Here is a 20,616-nt window from a genome sequence, read left to right on the forward strand (position 1 = left end):
ACCGATTATTGATTTATTCTTCAATGAGCTCTGTTAACGCATCATGTCTAGGATTTTATCACTCAATGCGAACAAAAACTTTCTAGATGGTATGCATCTTATATCTAATTGCAATATAAAATTCAATCTTCCAAATTCTTTGCAATGTCAGCTCAGTCAGGTATGGTTGCTAATAATTGTAAACAGTTCTACCAGTTTTGATTGCTGTAATATAGACCGGGAAAACCAGGGAAAGTACCTTTCCCTGTTGTAGAAATCGAATGTATCAAAATCAAAATGGAATTATAGCTTATTTATATTTTTGTCAGCGTGCGCGACGTTTGCCATAAATACGGTAGGCATAAATACATTAAGCATTCATAGGCATAATGAACAATTGGCATAATATACGTTAGGCATAATTCACAAAAATGTACGAGTAACGCAAGGCTTTATTTATTGTATGTATTTCAACTTTACGCTCGTTTTTTTTTCGAATTAGAAAAAAAAAACTACGCTTTGTCATACCACACCTTCGTATAACTTTAACGAGAGACTAAAATATGAAATATACTATTCGAGATATTTATACTTTACAAGTGAAGAGTTTTTTTTTCTATTTTTCCGTAGATGGCTCTAATTGGCTTGATATATGTTTGAACCACAACTGTTCACTTAAGTGAGGAAAGCATCCAGTTTCTCCACTTAAGTGAACAGTAGTGGTTCAAACACATGTCAAGCCTATTAGATGTTTTACCAATACAACTGTATCCATATACTGAAAATTATAGCAAAAAAATAAACAAAAATTAGTTTTTGGAGCTATGAAAACTTGCAATATTATTGCAGCCCATTACATTTGTGACGATACCTTTTTTGTTTCGGTAACTCATCATAAGACAAGAAAAAACTCTCCCTCGTATCAGACAGTTTCCGTAGCTGTATATTTGTTGGTCTCTAGAATAGAATCATTGAACTAAATAGTATGGGACATAATCAATATAGAAGCAGCAATATTCCGGTATTCATTGAATTAATAGTGAAATGCATCAGTTTTACATTTCTTATAAAAGAAATGTACAGAATTCGCTCAAACTTTCAAGATTTTTTCCGAGGCCCGGAGAGCCGAGTCTTATATACCACTCGACTCAGCTCGACGATTTGGGACAATGTCTGTGTGTGAGTGTGTGTGTGTGTATGTAACGGACAAATTCTCATTCGTGTTTCTCAGCAATGGCTGAACCGATCTTATCCAAACCAATTTAAAATGAAAGACCTATCAAACAGTAAGAACGCTATTAATTTGTTTTTTATTCTGATGTTAAGTTTCCAAGATATGAATGTTTGAATGCGTAAAAATGGAGCTTTTTGCAGTTTTTTTTAACTTATCTGTCGAAATTGACAACATAAATTAACACTTTATATATTTTTAGGCAGCTTATACGAATACCTTTCGAACAAGCTATAGATTGTTAAATTGGACTATTATCAAAAGAGATATTTAACATTAAATGCGGACGAAAGATTTTTATCATTTCCCATTGCCAGAAATATGACCAAAAACATGTAATCTATTATTTACGCCAAAACGGCTTATTTTAGGTCAATAGTATCTTCGGAGAATTTAATGGAGGCAATATGCCCTTTCTTTTGGTATTGTGCTTTTGCTGATTAATCCCTCTATGAGTGAGATATTTTCACAAATTTTCTTGGAAGTGATTATATCGAAATGATGCCTTCAGCAAATTTGTAGCTCTTACTTTTGCGAATAGCTTTACTGAAGACTTCAAATATCTATTTTGAATACTTTAAAAGTTATGGCTTGTTGTTTGTGGATTACTCTTTGTCGCCTATTTATTGTTCAATATAGTAATAATGCATTGAAATAAGCCAAACATTATTTCGATAAAACGAATTTTGTATTTCATTTTTCTATCTACAACCGCTAGAAATAATCACCGAACACTTCCAAGTTGTCTGGAAGGAACTTGATAACTTATCAGTGCAAAAATGTTCATTTGTGCGAACCTTCTGACTGCAATTTTTCTAACTTATAACCATCGGATCGATCTGAAACATATCGGAAAATGAAAAGCGAAATAAATAACTCCAAGCAACGGCGTAGCCAAGAGAAGGTTTTGGGGTTTAACACCACACAACCCCCCCCCCCCCCCCTCACCACACCCAAAAAAATATTGGATTGTAGTTGAAAATTTATTGATGCAGACTGATTTAATTCAATATTACAATAACAATTATCTAATCCGTAGTTTGATAACCTGATGTTGTAAACATCCTGAGGACTATTGATAAATTGTCGGAATGGGGTCCTAATATGTAACGGATCTATTGGTCTTGATTTCACAGTTGTCTAATTGCATCAATATCAAATTCCTGCCTGAAAACATTCCAAGAGAAAATTCCAGAGTTCGGTAATCAATCATAATCCTCAGATTTATTTTCAAATTGATCTCGTTTTTGTAGAGATGTACTGTAATAAGGGTCTTTATTTAATAGGAAGCGAAGTTAAAATTGATTTAATGTCTATGAAACATAGAACTGCTCACCAAAAAAATGCATAACTTTCAACATTTGCTAAAAATGTTTTTGCATTTCTCATTCACTCTAAAATTCGTCAATCTAATCCCGACCCGGAGGGCCGAGCGTCATATGCCAATCGACTGAGTTCGTCGAGATCGGAAAATGTCTGTGTGTATGAATGTGTGTATGTGGAAAAAAATGTGACTTCTGTTTCTCAGAGATGGCTGGACCGATTTGCACAAAGTTAGTCTCAAATGAAAGGTACAACCTTCCCATCGGCTGCTATTGATTTTTTAATTGGACTTCCCTTTCCGGAGTTACGAGTTGAAGAGTGCAATCACACAGCAAATTCCCATATAAACTAAAAGGAAAAATTTTCAAAATCAAATTTGTATTTTTGATGCCAAATGACTTTAAAATGCATGAAACATTGAGATGTTTGACAAAAATTGACTTCTTTGGACTTTGGTACATTTTTGCCTTTATCATATAGAAAGTTTATGCAATCACTCCAAAAATCGTCAATTATACCGGCCCGGAGGAAGTATGCAGTGAGGGGTTGCTACTTTAAAATTAAAACTGGTTTAAAATTTCTTAACAAGTTGAAAATTTTCGGCAGGACCTGGACCTCCCGGATCTTTCTCCATGATCCGCCGCTTGTTTCAAGCGATGTTTCAGTATCACATAGTATCTCAAGATCGTGGCTGTCGATCCATTGTACGTATGTGCAAATCGTACTGAACATGTAATATTCATTTACACCATTGTATTGAACATAACCAGCCATGGAATCGTAGTCTGGACAAATGAGAAAAGCACAATTGCACCACTAGGTGGATTAAAACAGGTTTTTATTTTGGGAATGCGTCGAGTTGAGACGAAAACGTAATATGATTGATAACGAGGATAACACTTTCCGAATGTAGAGAGAAATTTATGAAAAATGACGATTTCCATTCGACTCTAGCAGGTTCTGATTGATTTTGATGAGCATTTGATTTTTATTGTATGACCAATTATATGTATAGGTCAAATGTTTAAAAACAGTAATTTAAGGTCAAGATAGCATCATTTTGAAACCGCCAATTTCGGAGGTTTAATATCTTCAATGAGTTTTACAAACGTTAAACTGCGCATCATTTGATAAAATAATTTTGACGGTATATCGTACAAGAAGTATTTATGGTGAATTTTCTCAGGTTAATATTCATGACTACAATAAAGTCTCAACAAATTCGCTAAAGACACGAACTCTGTTACTATATTCTGAAAAATTAATTCTGCATTTTAAAACTTCAAAGATTACGGTTTCGGAATTATACCGTTAGGACAGTATGATCGATTTTCACCAAACCCCCACCAAACCGAATTTCTGGCTACGCCGCTGACTTCAAGTAAGTAGAAACAAAAACGTTCTACACTCGTTCACAAGAAACTTCTTCGAATGCTGAATATCTATTAAAATCCAGTAATGATGATGATTTTCCCAAACGGTTCGTTTTCGAGAGGTTTTTATTTGTTCTTTGGCATTAGGATTAGCGATAATAATTCAAATCAAGGATACTACTGGGAAGTCACCTTTAGAAAAAGTCGATGTCGAAGTAAAATTTGGAACTATGCACGCATGCACTTCAGAGATAGCGTGATATCAGGAGCTGCGATTTCATTTCAACGATTTTTTGTGAAAAGGGTGATACTTACAAATGTAAACGTAAGGTTTTTTTCATACATGCGAATGAGGCCTTTGAAACGCAATAAATTAACCTAAAACTTTTGATTCTAAGATATTGCTTTCTTAAACTACGGCAAAAAATACAACAGGCGAAACTGTATTTTTGTCTGTTTATTTAAAGTTTCGCCCTCCACGCTCCATGCAAACAAACTGGGCGATACTTTTTTTGCTAGCAGTTTAGAGGCGAAACTGTTTTTTCGTATTTTTTAGGATTATCAAGCTGATACCAGCTGTAAATAGTAACAATGATCGCTATTGAAAAAACCCGGACGAAATCGGTGGTGTAAAACGGTAGTTATTGTAAAAAAACGTAAGGGCGATACTTCAATGCTGATAGGTAGAACCGAAAAAGTAAACAATCGCCAAAGGGGCGATACTATCATTTTGTCAATTTCAATAGCAAAAACAAATTTTAATTTAATAATTTCAAGTACTTTATGAAGTTTTGGGTTTCGATCACTGAATCCTGCAATCTAGGATGTAAAAAACACAATAGTTCTTAAATAGGAAATAAAACCAAGTCTGGAAATATTCACTGTTGATTTTCTTTGAATGATATCACTGCTAGTATCGCCCTTTTCAAGAAAAAGCGTTGATTTCTTAGTTCTCAGTCGCGTTGGAAATTTGAGTAAAGTATAAACTTCAAATCGATTAAAAAAAAAATCGATTTTTTTGGCTCAGTACAATGTATAACCCCTTTAGGAAAATTCAGTTTTCCCACCACAATTTAGATATTTTATTTTATGGGCTATTTTTTCGCTTTCCCATTGATTTGGTTTGAGATTTCTAGCACTGATGTTGTCCTATGCTGATTTGAGCGATTCTCTGAGTCCTGCCACTATCCCATCTAGTATGTGTTATCAAAAACATCGCGAAGCATCAAGTTCTAAATGTTCTCAAACGATATAATATCCGAAGAGAGTGATAAGAGTTATAAGAAATGTCTCATCACACTGTTAGGTGGATTAAAAGTGTTTTTCTTTCATGAGCTGTTCTTCAAGGCATATATTTTCTTTTTGAACAACTGCACCATGCATGTATGTGAGAACTAATCTAAGTTAAGTTGCGTTATTCATACCTTAATACAAATGAGATTGATTTCAAGAGTGTTGAGTCTATTTAGTCATGTGCAATTTATCGACTGTACGTCGAAAAATTAACGCTGAGTTTCCGCATAGTAATTTTAGAACATCGAAAAGCTCATACATTCACGCTCTTACTACCCCAGGCCTTCAATGCCAAAAAATTGTTTTCTTGAAGTGGTATTTCAACATGATAAATTATGCCTGACGTCCATTACGCCAATCGTCCATAATGCCTAACGTCCATTATGTCCATTAGTACGCAGGCATGCACAAGAACGGTGCTGCTCCGTGTCCTACTGCTGCGCACTAACTCATAATGTGTCAACGTTAAATTCATTGAGCTAGTGCTTGCGCTGGTTTCCGATGAGCTAGAGTTAGCAAGTAGCACGAGCACCGATGAGCGAAAGCCCTCGCTAGCACAGTGATAGCTAGCACGCTGCACGGAGATATAGCTCAGCTATAGCAAAGCAGAATAAAAAACAACGCGTTAGTGTGAGTAATGATGCCCGCATCATTTTTTCAGCAACCTGTCGCACATTCACCAACGCATATTTTTTGTTTTGTCCTAATCTTTCGTTCCATAGCTTACACTACTGCACCGTTCTAGCTCATCGGACAAGCTTACCGTGCCAGCTCATTGAGTTAACTCGTGCTAGCTCACTGAGCTAGCTCACCGACCTTGCTCGTGCCAGCTTACCGAGCTGGCTCATGGTGCTAGGTTATCGTGCTAACTCGTGCTAGCTCTTCGAATCGTACAGCTCGAGCACGAATGTTACCTAGCACGAGCTGTGTCAGCGCTTATTGCTTTTAGTTCGTTCAAAGCGGCCGCTCAGCTCGTGTTAGGCTCTCGTGCTGGGCTTCATGCATCCCTGTTAGTACGTATGCCAAACGTCCGTCTATACCTAAGGGAGTGCACCCCTTTTATCTGGTATGATGGACCATGGAATAGCGAGCTTAACAAATATAAATTCATGCTATTAGCATTGCACAGAACACGCTTTCTATGTATCAATGCTAGATCACCACATGACAGTACTATAAACAGACGGTACTCTAAAAATAACAGGGGAATTTAAAAAAATCATTTTCATATTTTCTATATATGCGGCATTATACCAAATTGAAAAATATTCAAAATCTATACTAGTATTCATTAGTTTACCGCATAGGTTTCTTCCGTCATAGCTAAAGTCTACACTGTACTTGAACTCATTAAAAGCAACACTGGTGATTTCAATAATGTTTATTATGTTGATCTCTATACATCGCACTGTTACGCAGTTTCTGGAATAGGGAGTTACCATTTGGGCACCGTATCATTCCGTTCACATCCTATTGAACGAGAGAGAGAGAGAGAGAGAGAGAGAGAGAGAGAGAATTACATCGCTTCGTCGGCTGCCCTGGCAAAATCGATTACAGCCGCCTCCAAAGAAGATCGCTGCGTTCTCATCTTCGACTTGCTTGCAAAAAATATAGATTCCCCTGCACTGTTAGCAAAACTTGATGTCAGCGTTCCGGGAAGATCTTTCCGGAGAAACGATTTATATCTAGACTATAGTTAGGTTTGTCTGTGCGATGTAATATATTTCAATTGTAGACCACATACAATATCTCAAAATTCAATTTCTAATACCAGAATAACCTAAAAATATCTAGCATGAGCTGATTATTTTTGAACCGCCGTTATGAAAAATAAATCGTCCATTATTATCCCAAAATTACTGTAGCGAACCAGAACTATTTAAAACAAGTTTGGACCATTTCGACGAATTAATTATTGTTGTATCACTCTAAAAAACAGCTATGCAACATAACACAACCAATTTAAACCGAACTCATTCCATCAATTTGAACAACAAGCATTAGAATTATTAAATTTAGATACGCATTAACATATTTTAACAGTGTGCATCAGATGTCCAACCAGTAAACAGGGACGAGGACTGCCCCTAGTATCTCCAAACCAACAGTCCACATCACCAGCAGAATTAAGAAAACCGACAAAAAACACAAACCGTGAACGCTAAAAGCAAATAAGAACATCTGGTCGTGCTACAGATTTGATGACATGAGCGTATTCGATAAAGAAGAAAATGGTGAACTAAATGACTCTTAGCTGCGTGCGCTAGATAATTGAAAAGAAATCTCCCTAATTTAGAGAATCTTCTTATCAATCTTTACAAAAGAATATTACAAAATAAATGGACTTAGTACGAAAACATTGCACAGTGGTCCGGAATGTAAATTATGCAGAAAATTTACCTTTTGCTAAAACTAAATAACTTAGGCTTATAATACGTTTAGGAAAGGCCCTTCTTTTCATTTGAACAGAAGGTAGGGTGGTACTAATTGAAGCAAGATCTACAATTGAATGTTTTAACGGTTTACGATAGAGCTTGACTGCATTCGATGAAGTTGTAGAACAACAGATTGTAGACAAATTTGTCGAAGATATGTAAGCTCTATATTCCATACATTCCATTGCACTAGAAAATCAAATGTGAGCCTCAGGGTGTTCCTTAAAAACGGTTTTGTTTATAAAACTTTTCTAGTTTTTATGTTACACTAACGTAACCTTACAACAACTTGAATATTATTTTAAGGTGCATAATTTATTCCCACATATCAACTATTAAACTTTTTTCGTTTCAGAGCTATAAGAACTTTTACATGAAAAATATAACTTTAGGAAATATCTTTATGTTTAATTCGGGTACTTAACATAAAATACCGTTGCTGCTATATGAAATATCATACTCTGTACAATAGATCACTGAAATGTCCAATACGATATGTTTATATCTTACAATATTTACTCAAAAACGGTTCATTTTTAGTAAAAAGTATACATAACATTCAAACGGAAGAAGCTTGAGATTGAGATATTGAGAAAAACTGTTCTCCTTCAAAATATCTGAAAGTATTTTTAAAGTCATCTTAACGAGAAATCAAACTGCAGCAGAAACCCTCAATTTTTTGTAAATTTCTTGTAAACTGGAAAGTCCAAGACATAAAGCTCCAGTGTCCTCGAAGTTTTTAAAATTTTATTCTCTTAAATTTTCTGAAACTCTATCTCGAACCATTCATAAGTTAATTTACCAATTTTAATAAATTTAGAACCACCCTAATCATTATTTCAAAAATTAGAACAGTTTTGTAGAGTGCAAAATTTCATCGTGAGAACGAAACTATGTCTTTTATATTGTCCACCGTGAAAGTAATTTGAGTATACTACCCGGGGTCTGTTCATTAAAAACCAAATTTTTAATATAACATTTGGAATTTTCATTTATTGCTAAAATATTGTTTAGATGATTTTCAGAGTTTTTGAAAACGAACATTTTCTTCTAATGCATCAAAAATTTAGCATCCGTAATTAAAAAGATATACGTAGGATAAACGAGCCCTTATTCATCTCATTAGTCAGGACGGCATACTATTTCGATTGTAACTCGGCCTATAGTGATTAGATTGCGCTTGAATAGGTATCAGCATGCTCGCAGTAAAATAAAAAATAAATACTCGCGTTTGAGCGAAGTGAAAAATTGAGTACAACGCACCCTTATTCATCCTACCATTTGACCTAATGCGTTGAATAGAGAGAACAGATATTGCTCTAACTAATGTGCTCAAATGGGTGGAATGAATACAGGAGCTTAGATGAATTAGGATACAGTAACCCTATAATTTCAAAATTTGATTTTTTTAAATCAATTCTGTGAAACTTTAAAAAATATCGTAATCGCCATGAATATCTTATAATTATACCTAGAATCATGATCTTATATGTAGCTGAAAAAGAATTATCTTTCGTTTGCCCCAATCAGTGATATTGGTATTCCAAAAAACACCATTTTGTATCGAAAAAAGCTTCATAACTTTTCAACGATAATAGTTACATATGTGGAACCACGAAACAAATTATTCGCCCTAAAACAATCTTAAATTTGTTTGAAGACTACTTTAGTTTGAAATCAAAATAGTTTTTCTAAGAAACACCCTTGATTTCAAATGTCTTCTAAAATGTAAAGTATGACATAGAGCTTACATGTCTTCAACAAACTTTTCTAAAATTTGTCGTTCTAACGACACTTAGAGAAACTTTTTCCTTAGCACTCTTAACAATGTTCGGGTGGTGCGAATGCGGCTGAACCAATATGTATCGCCCAACTTGACTTTAGAGGGCAGATTATCTGTAAGTGTTAACTCCATACAAAGAACCCTAGGCAGACGCCGACATGCCAGTTTTGTAACAAGACGGGACACTACGGTAAGTTAAGCGCCAAAACAACTGAAGGAAATTCATCTACTACAACCAATACCATCAAACAGCGTTCGACATGATACACCACAGACAGCCCACCTGAAAAATAAATGCCGGACGAAGAATATTTCACGGTATCCCCAAGCCAATAATTAACATACCTAGGGAAGAAATGAACAAGCAAGAATGCCAAAGTCATTCAAAAACATAAAAAGCACCAAACATGTAACAGCAAAAATTAAAGCTCTAGCGACGACGATATGGACACAAACACAAGCAAGGGAGAAGGCAGACGGAATGATCAGCAAGCGACAGAGGGTAGACACAACCATTGCTCACTACCAAGAGAAAAAAAATTAACACAAGAAGCGGGGATTAGTGCGGCAAGGATAGTCGATAGAAATATTATTAAAGCCCTCATAAATAAATAACAGTAAATAATATCTTCACTGAAGGTAGTATGGCTCTATCAAGAACGATTTAAAAGTAATTTTTTAATCTTCGTTAAATTAGAACTACCCTTACTGTTGTTTTAATAAAAAGAAAGGGCTCACAAAATATGAAAACCTTTCCAAAGACACGCTTTCAAAATATGCATTATCAATTTATTTCTTAGTTAGCGTGATATTTGGGATAAAAACTGTTTGGTAAAATAATGTTATACAAGGTGTAAATGCAGAGGTGGATCCAGAAAATTTGTCCTGAAATTTCGATTTTGCAATGAACATTGTAAAATTTAATAATCTCAATTAATGAAAATCAGAGACTAATTTAGGATTGTAACTAAGTCAAAATTTCTCTACTAGTTGAATATTTACAGGGAGATCTGGACCCCAAGACAATCCCCCTGAATTCGCCCCTTCTTATATTATTTGACTACTGTTTGAATGAAGCTCATGTAATCAAATTATCTGCTGTCTTTCAGTTTTGATCAAACGTTTTATTCGAGTACGTGCAATTGCTTAACGGAAATTTAGTAATCAGTTATCAGCTCTTCTCACTAGATGGCTACCAACATAACGTGCGTACAACTCTCTCCAAAACTGAACACGTTCCATAAATGGATTTTCCACCATTTTACATTCTTCGTTCAAGTCAGCTGCAACCAGTGTAAATTCCGAATCGTTCACAGGTTTCACCAGTTCCCAGACAAAGTCCAGACCCCCACCTTCCGGTGTTGGATTACCACATTTTGCAAAATTGGTCCACAGTTTGCACATGGTACTCCGGAATTGATCCGCCCTAGAACCAACCTCCACCTCAGTTCCCATCAGCGATGAACTAAACAGATACAGAAGTTCATCCGCGTGGCACACCCCCGACAAATTATCCGGTGCTTGGAACAATGTCCTGAATTTATTCAACTCATCCTCGAAAGACACCACGTAGAAGTATTGCGGCGCCCTGAAAACAAAACCCGAATTAAGCAAATAACGCCCATAGAGCTCACCAAAAATGACCTACTCATGCTGATAACGCGCGTGTAATTCACTAGCTACGTAAGCCGCCATGATAAACATATTATCCGATACGATGTCAACCAAGGTTTGCAGTCCGTCTGTTGCGATATCAGCATCGCCGAAGAAAAATCGTTTTATTTCACCTGCAGCTTCGGTCAGTTCCTCTCTGGGAAGATGCAAATCCAGAGGTACCAGTTTTGTAGGATTAGCAGCATATTCCTCTATTCCACTCATTAACTGAGCAGAAATCAACAAACCCTCGCTACTGGTTACTCCACTTATTATCGGTATATTCGTCATGTTTGGATTCATCATTAGGCTGATGAAGTTTTCCGTCAGAAATGGTTCAACAGCGTTGCTAGGTTCGACCACAGGGGTAAAAGGATAGAACATGTCAGTTCTTTTCTCGTCATCCGTCATAACTGCAGGGGATCTCGAAATAAGATCTTTCGCTGGTGCTTTGAGAAGTGTTTCTGGAAGGGACAAATGATTAAGGTGTTGAATGCAAAATGATTTAAGGACAAGACTACCGTAAACAACATCGTCATTAGTTGTTTCTGCTCCCAACAATACTGCAAGACGACGAGCTTTTCCTTCAGCATCACCTTGCAAAACCCAAGGGTTGTATGAAACGCCCGACATGCAAATTGCCTTATGGAAATACTGTCTTGAACTTTCCGAAATATAATTCAAATGAACCAAAGCACCGCCAGCGCTTTCACCGAACAGGGTTACATTGTTTGAGTTACCTCCAAATGCTTGAATGTTCTCCTGAACCCATTTCAGCACCAGCCGCTGATCTTTCAGGCCCATATTACCATAAATTCCCATCGATGGCAAGAACATAAACCCAAGCGGTCCCAATCTGTAGTTGCAAGTGACGACCACTACCCCTTCCTGCACCAAGTAATTCGGACAGTATAATGACGCATCTCCACTACCCATGTTAAAGCCTCCGCCGTGAAGCCACACCATCACGGGAAGGCCCCCAGCCGATTCGTCCTCTCGTAGAGTTGGCGTGTAGACATTTAGAAACAGGCAATCCTCGGAAGCTGATTCACCAGCATCCGGTGGAATGTATTGTATGCTGAAACAAATGCTACGCTCACGCTTACAGTCCAACATATCTACGTCAAAGCGTTCCAGAGGTACCGGAGGTTTGAATCTTAGCTCACCAACTGGAGGTTTGGCATAGGGGATGCCACTAAAACGGTATAAGCTTCCTCCGTTGGGAAGAACCTCCTTGCATCCTACAATCTTGCCTGGTTTTATCTGCAATATTACATCATCATTTTCGGTGGAATCTTCAGCTGCTGCACTTTCTTCCACAATAGTGCTGAAAGCAACAGCGGCAGGCTCCTCTTGAAACACCGGGCGCTGCATCTGAAAAAATGTTTCGTTGTATATCGCGAAACAACCGTGAAAAATTCAACCTACCTGAACGTCCAGACGAGGTAAACCATTTTTGACAACCGTGGGAGGAACGTACAACTTACGAATGACCATTTTGCCGGTAAATTTTTGACTGTTGCAAAACCCAAAAAATTCTTTCGTGTCTACTGCTGGCCGGCCGACTGGAATCGCAAACAACGAATTGCTGATAAGCAGATAAGAAGTCACTAAATAGAAACAATGGCACCGATAAGATGAAACCGGCGGTCCGAATGTCACTAGATAAAGCTTGGATTTGAATGAATAAATAGCATCTGAACAGTTAATACTGCAGTTCATTTAATGCAGACGTAACTTCTTAGCCGCTTATCAGAAGTTCTAATCGTGCTTTAGCATTGGAATCCAACTGGGCGAGCTAATCGCAAATCGAACGCTGTTTGTCTTCAGTTGGGAAGACGCATACATCTTTTCATTTAATCTTTCGGCAATGCCAGAGATGTAGGTACATAAATTTTGCGTCATATATTCGAGCCGCGACCGGAAAGAATTCTCATTCGAGTAGTTCTACAATTACCTTGAACAGGGCCGCCGAGAGGATTGGAGGGACGGGGTGTTTCCCCCCGGGCCCGGAGTTCTGAAGGGGACCCGGATATTTAACAGAAACTGAAATTTTGACAAATATTTTTCCGACAAAAATTTATTTCAGAATGCAATTAAAAATTCAATATCTTATGCAGGGTAATTTCGGGAGAGATGCCGCACACTCTATATCTTGTATATGGGGTCACTTTTATACGGTTATATGATATTGTGAGATTGTCTTTAGAAGAATTACAACACTGGAGATGAAAAATAATCCTTATTATCAACTCACGAAAATTTTATTAATGATTATGGGCGTCCAGTTCCATTACGAAGCGTCAAAAAAATTTCAGTACCACATCGAAATTTGTTTTTTTTTTTTAAATTATTCGATTGTCTTTTTGGTAAATCATGTATCGGTTGAATAGCTGGGACCTTTTAGAAGACATTCTGATCATAAGTACAGTCATCCATAATTTAAGAGGAAAATGTCGTCGTGCGGCATCTCTCCCCTACAATTGGGATAGATGCCGCATCAAAATTGCGGGTGAGATGCCGCACATGATGGCGGTGGATCCATAGCTAAAAAGTATTTTTTGCACATCGGAATGTCATTAAATGATCATTTGCGTCAGGTATAGGTTCTTAATAAGGTATATCCATAAACTAACTAACACAGTGGCATATAGGATTAAGAGTCTATTTACCCATATATTTAAACGGGCGATATGCATCTAAGTATTAGTTACTTCGATTTATTCTTTAAAGTTTGAGGCACTAATTTTCGTTAACGCATTGATTTGTAGTGATGTAAATATTGGAATAAAAACGAAAATTTCAAGGAATTGTTGTTTTTTTTTCAAAATGAATCTTTCAAGAACAAACCTAAGTTATATAAATTCATTGTTGGGAGAAAAAGCCTTAAACTGCTTTTAAGGAACCCCTACTAACACATAGATATATATCGCATATAAATAAATGAATAGTACGCTTAATTAAGTTACTCTAACTTAACCGTTGCTCAAGGTTACGAAAGAAAAATATTTTTAAAACGCTGAATAAATTTTTTTTTTCGAGGAATGGTAGTACCCCCTTAAGACAAGTGAAGGTGCTAACCGATTTATAGGTGTAATCAAACCTAATGAAACTGAGCTGAAGATACTTAATCTCAAAAACATCAACTAAAACGGCATCTCTCTTGCAATGACTTTTTTTGTAAAATGTTCGTGGAAATTTGATGATTTTTTTCTTCATGACAAAAACCATTTCACAGTATTTTAGATACTTATCGCAATTGATAAAAATGTTTTCATCAATTATTGAATGGTTTCCTTTGATGCAGGATCGATTTTTATTGATTGATCTTATTGAAGGCGTTTAACCTTATAGGTCATTCACCCGTGATATATAAAATTTTTACATGTCAGTTTTTAAAGTCTAGTATGTGATAGTGCTGTCGGTGGTTGAAAAAGTTCCCCGGTTTCGGGGCTGGTATCCAGCTTGGTCTTGAAGGTAGGTTTAGGTGGGCCGCGGTGGTCCCTCCCATCACCCCTCCCGGGTGTGGCGAGTGGCCTGCAGTTGTGAATGGCTAGTCGTTGTTCGATGGGGGATCGATTTTTAGAAATATGCGGCATCTCTCCCCAAATTACCCTATGATGTAATTAGCATAGCTAAAATTCTAAACTTCTGCATATTTCAAATATTGAGGATCACATTATTAGAAAGAAAATGAAAACTTCTCAACCTTCTCTTTAGGGTTGCCACACCTGTTTTTGAAGGCGAGTCTTCGTTCAGGTAATTCGGATTTCACCAGGAAGAATCCAGTGGATTATTTTGCCATTTTTCGTTGCCCTTTTCTTCACTATGAACTCTTAGCATAATTTTATAAATCGTGCAGCACACAGTCATCATAAACACCATCCTCGAGTTGCAGGCCCTAATCGATAAAGAGGGTCTCTCCCTCTATTTAAAAAGTTTTACCATCATACCACTGACGTGTGATTTCATGCCCCGTGTTTGTTTACTGTAGAGCAGAGTAAAGCTAGCTCGGGTTATCCTACACAGCAAGAGTGGCTGGTGCTTTTTGATTCTTTGTGGATATCCGAGGAAGCAAAGTACTACACCCAACTAAATCAACAAAACTGTTCACAAATGCGAAAAATACACCTTAATGTGGCATGCTCTACCATAACATTACACTCTACGGCGAATAAATAAGAAAATACGATATTTTTCCTCCTTGTGCTACGACCTACATAAGAAATAAAGCGGAGCATATTTATTAGTTTTTAAGCTTTACTGTGATAAAAAGCAATGGAAGTGTATCAAAATTCCTTCAGGTAATCACTTTGATTCTGAATTCTGATTTATTTCAGTGCATGGCCAGGTGTCTTTTGAGGTCAATTACCTGGTCATAAAATTCTCCCGGTCAAAGTGCCACCAGAGGCGGCAACGCTACCTCCATTTGAGAGCTCAATTGGTCAAATCAGTCATTCAAAACCCTTGATATACTAAACAAGTTCGAAATTACTTAAAAAATTTAAAGAAAACTAAAATCCGTTTATTGTTATAAAATACATAAAAAAGATGGATGGGTAATGTCTAGGACATAACCGGAGTGTCGTGACTACTCGTTATTCTTTATAATAATTATGGTGGTTCTGAAAAGAACCTTTATTGTTGGCGTCTGCGTTGATAGAGGATGCGCTGGATTCTAAACTCGCTGACACATTCATTCATGAAATGAACAAACTTCATATTTTCTTGCTTTGAAATATCAATGTTAAAATCTCTCGAAACAACCATCGGAATCTTTTTCCTAGCGTACAGAAATGAATCACGCTTAGCGAAAAACTAGAGGCGGGTAATGTCCGGGACATAACCGCGATGTTCATATTCTTAAAATCTGCTTGTATCTCTTTCAAATGGCTAAATTTTACGCATTAAGTTCGATTCACCGGGCTCAGCGAAATTTTCCTGGGGATCCCGTTCGTTAATCTATCCAGTAAAACAATTTTATTACCGAGTTCTCCGCATTGAATACAGGTCAATAAGTATCTGTCGATACTCAATAAGAGTTGCGGTAAATTTATGTCGATAAAAGTTAAGAAATGCACGTTTTAGTCAAGATCTTTTAAGGTTATACAGAAAACTTTCACACAAAATAATTGTCCTACGTCAACACTCCGGTCATGTTCCGGACATTACATACCCCTAATTTTTCTCATTTCTTTCAAAGTTTCAATATCAAATATCATTTCATATAATGATTTCAACAAGCAGACAATGTACTTGTATGACGGTTGGGAGTGTCTTGAGGCGGTTTTGGAGGTAACAACATAAATAAAACGTTTTGGAGGTAACAACATAAAATCGTGTATTGCACATTTTACAATGATTCTCCTTAACCCCGCAAAACCACGGGGTTGACAGCAGAGGGTTAAGTTGTTTGGAAGAGATGACAGTTATTATATGATAATTGAAAATATAAAATTGTTCTATAAATTGCCGTGTTAACCTGAAAATTTGTCATATCATTCATATAGGAACAATCATTGAAATTATGTCAATTTATACTTTGCAAGATTTGAAATAACTTCGAAGTGTGGTCACGGTACCCCTGTTATGTCATATACATTATCAACCCATCTTTTTCCATTATGCATTCGTCCTAATAAGGACGGTTTGTAGATAACTATGGTGATACAAGACGAAAATCTTTTGAAACGATTCAAACCTTGCCGACGATTTGTTTCTACTGCGTACACACATACGAACATTCCCATTTCGCAGCTCATACCGAATGAGTACGCTTTGCATCAAGGCGATCCCTTTGACCCTTTTATTAACTTTTCGGTGCAGATGGAAGGCCATCCTTTTGTGCGTTAAATGAAAATATTTTCATCATTTGTTTTGGTGTAGCTTTCGCTTAGTGGCAGAGTTGCCACATTCACTGATTTTCTTGGAAGGATTTGCAAAAACCTTCGGGTTTGTAGATTAATTTGAAAAATATTTTCTTATATGATAATTATTTTTAATTATACAAATTTATAAAAGGAACTTCCTAATATTTTTTTTCCATTATATATTCATCCTAAGGACGGTTTGCATATAACTATGACACAAATCCATCTACAATTAACAGCGCTAACGGAAAATAAGCACCATTAATTCTTTACAATTATTCTGTTAGTCCTCAAAGGACTATTGGCAACATTAAAGACGCGTGAATTTACTTATCTTCTTCGGGCAGCTTTCTTGGCAGGTTTGGCGGTCTTCTTCTTTCGGCTTGTTCGCTGCAGCCTTCGATGTTTTGGTGGCATTTTTAGTGGCAGTTGCTACCGCCTTTTCAGTGACTGTGTTTCTTAGCAGCAGCCTTTGGCTTTTTGGCCTTCTCACCGCCACCACCTCCACCAACGTTTTTCTTCTTCTCTCCAGTGATAGCCGATCTGATTGGTCGTCCGATGCAGCTTCTCAATGGACGACCTAACACCTAGCACGCACGTCCGTTATGCACTGCGTATTACATAGTCTGGCTTTGAGAAAAGCTGCGACACCCCTATTTATAGGTTTGATCATGAATGTTGATTCTCATTTAAAGTAGATTTTGAACTATTTAAACAAATTTTATATGGCAAACAACGTATCGGAAGCAAGCGTTGAACGTTTTTCTTCCGATTTATGAAACAAGATTAGCAATCCTTGTAGTAGAAGGAAAGTTATTAAGGTTCAAAATGTACATAACGCTTTCGCTAATATGTACTACTATCACTTTCTCGCTTGTTCTCGTGCCGTGCATGAGCCTTTCCTGAGGCTTCTAATGGCATAACCTAATGGCTGATTGAGCCTCCTACATCTATACTGAAAGTTGACTCTTACCATAAACCCTTCGTTTTAAGATTTGATATGCGTTCTGATGACGGTGAATTGATACAATTAAACGACAACTTCAACTTTGACTTTACACGATGCAACTTCGATAAAGTCTCAATGGCCATTTCACAGTGGTCCAGAATGCAAATGTAACAGGAATTTTGAAATTTTACTAAAATTAAACAACTTAGCCTCATTAAGTCTTTGGATAAGTTTTCGTAGCTTGTGAGCCCCTTCTTTCTGTTAAAACAACAGTCAGGGTTCTAATTTTACCAAGATCAAAAAATTAACTTTTTAGTCATTCCAGCTGGAGCCAGAGCTAGAGCTAGATTCAATGAAGTTGTAGAACGACAATTTTTGGAAAGTTTGCTGAAGACATGTAATCTCTAGCTGTCATACTTTTCATTTTACAACATATTTAAAATCGAATGTTTCTTAGAAAAACAATTTTATTCAAATAACTTTTGCGGTATTGATTTAAAACAGAAGTAGTTTTCAGACAACTTTAAAATTGTTTTAAGGCGAATAATTTGTTTCATGGCACCACATATCTAACCATTTTCGTTTTGCCTTTCTCATAGAGAAAGGTTATGCAATCGGTCGGAATTTCGAGTTTTTAACCAAGGCCCGTAGGGATTCGACTCAGTTCGTCGAGATCGGAAAAAGTCTGTGTGTATGTATGTATGTGTCAAACAATCTCACCGATTTTTCTCAGAGATGGCTGGACCGATTTGCACAAACTTAGTCGCAAATGAAAGGTACAACCTTCAACCATGCGCTGCTATGCCCCATGCAAAACTGACTCAGACATCACTTCGTTGAAAGCTTAATAACTTCTTATAACAAAGCCGGATTGTCTAGCAGTCTTCGACAAAGTTATAGACAATTAAATTGTTTGTCTTATTTTCACTTACAGTGATAATACGACGCATACAATGCCATCTAGCAGTGAAAGTGCGAGATAGTGGATTTTCTCCATGTAAATTGTCGAAAAATCCGATACAAACTTCAGGAGCGCTGATCCGGTAGCTAGACTTGTCCGATTTCCTTCAAATTTGGTGCAAGTACTCCTGGTGGGACTAGAAATCGAGTCAGGGGTGGACCGATAGGGGTCATTTTTTCTTGTCACTCTAGTGGGTACATAGAAAACACCTATTCAAACCGATACCGCGATGAAAGCAAAGAGGATTTTATTGCTAAAATGGGAGCCAAACATCTTGTATTTGCAGTTCTAGGTTACTGACGGCCCATCGAAGTATTGTTGAGCACATTGACCACCATAAACGGTTCTGGAAGTGTCCGGGAAAAGTGGTAATCTCTCAAAATTAACAAACTTACATGAGTTTCTCGGAGATGGATGGGCCGATTTTCACAAACTTAATTTCTAATGAAAGGTATATTATCCCTATAGGCTGCTATAAAATCATACAGATCGGTTATATAGTTCCGGAAATGTAGAATGAATCATCCGGTCACATAGAAAATTCCCAGATAAGCCGGAACTCAAATTTTTATTTTAAAAGGGGGAACCCCATGAAATTTCAGAAATCGAATTCGCATTTTTGACGCCAAATGTCTTTAAAATGCATGAATCGTCGAGATTTTATGACCCTGAAATTTTTTTTAGAAAAATCGACTTTTTGGGACACCTTTTTGCCTTTCTCATATTGAAAGGTTATGCAATTACTCGGAATTCCGATTTTTTAACCGAGGCCAGTTCGTCGATATCGCAAAATATCTCTGTGTGTATATATGTGTGTATTAAATAATTTTACTAAATTTACTCCGAGATGGTTGAACTGATTTGCGCAAACTTATTTTCAAATGAACGGTATAACGCTTCCATAAGCCATATTGAATTTCTAGGTGATCCTACTTCTCGAGTTACGGGTTGAAGAGTACGGTAACTCAGCAAATCCCCATAAAAACTGGTACACCATAGTGTCCGAATTATGTAATACATATTCAAATAGGTTTAACAATACTTGGATTTGCGGGTCTAGATCAAAGTAGCTTTGTCCCCATTGGCCACATATGACGGTTCTTGAGGCACCCGACCAACTCGCCAAGTTCCTTAGCTAACGTCACACATATTTTCTAGCAAACCGATTTTTAAATACTTGATTTCAAATCAAAGATATGATACTTCCATTGACTGCTATTGAATTTCATTCAGTACTACAGATTGGTTATTGCGATCAAATAGGAGTTTCTCATGTAGCCGCTCCCATCATAATACTCCATAGGTTTAGAATCTATTGAAATGAACATCAAATTACTTCGATTCGCTGACCCAGATCACTAATGACCCAGATCACTGAATCAAAGGTTCTTGGAATTTATTGTCCACTATCGATAATTCCGGAAGTCTCGGGCTCCGGAATATTCCAGAACTAAAGCCACTTCGGTGACGACTGAACCAATTTTCACTAACCTAGTCTCAAATGGAAGGTATAATATGAAGTTTGGTATGGCATCCCCCATACCCCTTTCTCTCTCCTTCCTCTTACACCCCACCAAAACTTTCACTGCCTCCCCCCTCTAAAACCAACCTAACACCCGCATTCCCTTCATCCACCCGTTGTTCCCGACGCATTCTCCCACACTCTCTGATTATCCCCTCCCTCTCCTCCCCCCATGCATTTCCAAATATGTTAACATGAAGACAACATTGAACTCATGCTGATTGAGCTAATTAAATATTAAATT

General features: G+C 37.0%; 1 protein-coding gene across 2 annotated transcripts; it reads right to left on the reverse strand.

Annotated features, from left to right (window-relative positions):
- Positions 1-10,442: 10,442 nt before the first annotated feature.
- LOC131692395 (carboxylic ester hydrolase-like) lies at positions 10,443-12,752 on the reverse strand. Of its 2 annotated transcripts, none has more exons than XM_058979414.1 (4): positions 12,499-12,752; positions 11,592-12,438; positions 11,066-11,534; positions 10,443-11,005 (listed from the first exon to the last, which is right to left on the reverse strand). In XM_058979414.1, exons 1-4 carry the CDS (start codon positions 12,565-12,567, stop codon positions 10,582-10,584), a joined length of 1,809 nt encoding a protein of 602 aa, XP_058835397.1. In that variant the 5' UTR covers positions 12,568-12,752; the 3' UTR covers positions 10,443-10,581. The 2 variants fall into 2 exon arrangements, with proteins under 2 accessions (XP_058835397.1, XP_058835396.1); XM_058979413.1 differs by having other exon boundaries at positions 10,445-11,005; positions 11,592-12,444; positions 12,499-12,750.
- Positions 12,753-20,616: the final 7,864 nt, after the last annotated feature.

The sequence above is a fragment of the Topomyia yanbarensis genome, chromosome 3 (assembly GCF_030247195.1).
Source record: "Topomyia yanbarensis strain Yona2022 chromosome 3, ASM3024719v1, whole genome shotgun sequence".
NCBI lineage: Eukaryota > Metazoa > Arthropoda > Insecta > Diptera > Culicidae > Topomyia > Topomyia yanbarensis.